The sequence below is a fragment of the Lipotes vexillifer genome, unplaced genomic scaffold (genome assembly GCF_000442215.2).
Source record: "Lipotes vexillifer unplaced genomic scaffold, Lipotes_vexillifer_v1.1 scaffold74, whole genome shotgun sequence".
Taxonomy (NCBI): domain Eukaryota; kingdom Metazoa; phylum Chordata; class Mammalia; order Artiodactyla; family Lipotidae; genus Lipotes; species Lipotes vexillifer.
This window is the reverse complement of record NW_006776983.1, coordinates 1,393,842-1,395,687: the sequence shown is the minus strand read 5'-3', so window position 1 is coordinate 1,395,687 and position 1,846 is coordinate 1,393,842. Positions and strand designations below refer to the sequence as shown.

At 52.2% G+C, this 1,846-nt stretch overlaps 1 protein-coding gene across 1 annotated transcript in view; it reads right to left on the bottom strand.

Annotated features, from left to right (window-relative positions):
* Positions 1 to 226, bottom strand: part of RNF122 (ring finger protein 122) — a 15,115-nt gene extending 14,889 nt beyond the window's left edge. Inside the window, exon 1 of the mRNA XM_007450747.1 lies at positions 185 to 226. Within this exon, the coding sequence (XP_007450809.1) occupies positions 185 to 209 (25 nt within the window). The 5' untranslated portion in view covers positions 210 to 226. The remainder of the gene's footprint in view (positions 1 to 184) is intronic.
* Between the last annotated feature and the right edge of the window lie 1,620 nt (positions 227 to 1,846).

The window sequence follows — 1,846 nt, the reverse complement described above, 5'->3', positions numbered from 1 at the left end:
CCCCCCCCCCAAATTCCGCGGTGTGCAGAGCAGAGTCGGGCGCCAGGACGCCTCCCCGCCGGTCCCGTTTCAGGAAAAACTTGGCTCGAGAGGGAGAACGAGCCCTCGCATCTGAAGCCTGGCGCCCCGCTCTCCGCGTCTCCGGCCGGCTCCGCGCCCCTCGCCCTCCCGGCCCGGGACTCACCGTTACACCACTGGAATGGGTGCATCAATGAACTCTCGGCTGGCTTCCTCAGGCGAACGAACGCAGGCGGCGGGTCTGGCAGGCGGGGTGGGCGCGCCGGCTGGCGGGGTCGCAGGAGGGGCGGATGCGGTGCGCGGCAGCCGCCTTCCTCTGCAAGTCGAACTCCCTCCGCAGCGGGGGGCTTCGGTGAGGTGGGTTTTAGAGCAACAACGAGGAAAGAAGAGAAAACAAACAGAAGGGCCCCCGGATCAAAGCACCGCGGAGGAAAAGCAGGAAGGGCCCCGGGGCTGGTGGGGGGCGGGGAGCTGCGGGGCGCCGCAGGGCCGGGTGGAGGCGCCCGGTGGGCAGAGGAGGGAAAAGCCTTAGCCCGAGACGCGATCCAGTTGCCTTGGCGCACAAGGGAGAAGCCAGGGACTTCGAAACTGACACGGTGCGCGCACGCCCCCCTCCCTTATACTCCCCAGCCCCCTGCCCCGGGAAACTCCGCCCCCTTGCCGTCACCCGCCCTCTGGCCAATGGGAGCCTTCATCTGGCCCCCGGGCATTATTTGCAGGTCTGCCCGGATCGGAGGGTGGGGAGCATCTTTGCTCCTCGGGCGCCTCCCCCCTTCAGCTTCCCAGTCCTTGAGATACTTGAGTCGAGAAAGAAGCGCGCGGCGCGGTGGGATGGCCGGAGCAGCCGGGGCCAGCCTACCCCGCTAGGAAAGCGGAGGAAACGGAACAATTAGTGCCACATTGTTTTCTGCCTCCAGATCTGTTACTGTTTAGCATTTCTATAGCTCTTTGAGAAGCCAGCTCCGGGGAGTGGTTACATTTCTGCCCAGAGGGCAAGAACTTGGTCCTAGGTGGCGGCTCGCACGTTCCTTTGCTCGCTTCCAAAGAGGAAACTTTGCAGCAACAAGGTTGGACCAAGAGATTATCATGCTAAGTAAAGTAAGTCAGATAGAGAAAGACAAATATCGTATGATAAACTTTATATGTGGAATCTAAAAAAATGATACAAATGAACTTATTTACAAAACAGAAATAGACTCACAGACAGAAAACAAAGTTATGGTTGGTTACCAAAGGGGAGAGGGAGGGATAAATTAAAAGTTTGGAATTAACAGATACACACTACTACAGATAAGATAGATGAACAAGGACCTACTGTACAGCACAGGGAACTATATTCAACATCTTGTAATAACCTATAATGGAAAAGAATCTGAAAAAGAATATCTGAATCACTTTGCTGTACACCTGAAAGTAACACAACATTGTAAATCAACTATACTTCAATAAAATAAATAACTAAATTAATAATAAAATAAAATAAATAAAATTGCTGAATAGAATTCCATTGTATGACTATAACAAAACTTTGTTCACCAGTTGTTGGATATTTGAGTTATTTCCAGTTTGGGGCTATTAAAAATAAAGGTTTTCAGAACAAAACAAACAAACAAAAAAGAGGGAACTGAAGCCAGGATTTGAAGCAGATGAATTAGGAAGGTGAGATCTGGAAAGTGCTTTAGCTGTCTTCTTATTTTTGGAGAGCCGTCACCCCACCACCCACCCCCAGTTTTATAAACAAGGAACTAAGGCCTGAAGCTTAAGCTTAAGGTAGACTTATCAGGGCTCTAAGCTCCTGAGCAGCAGGATCAAACCCAGACATCCACAT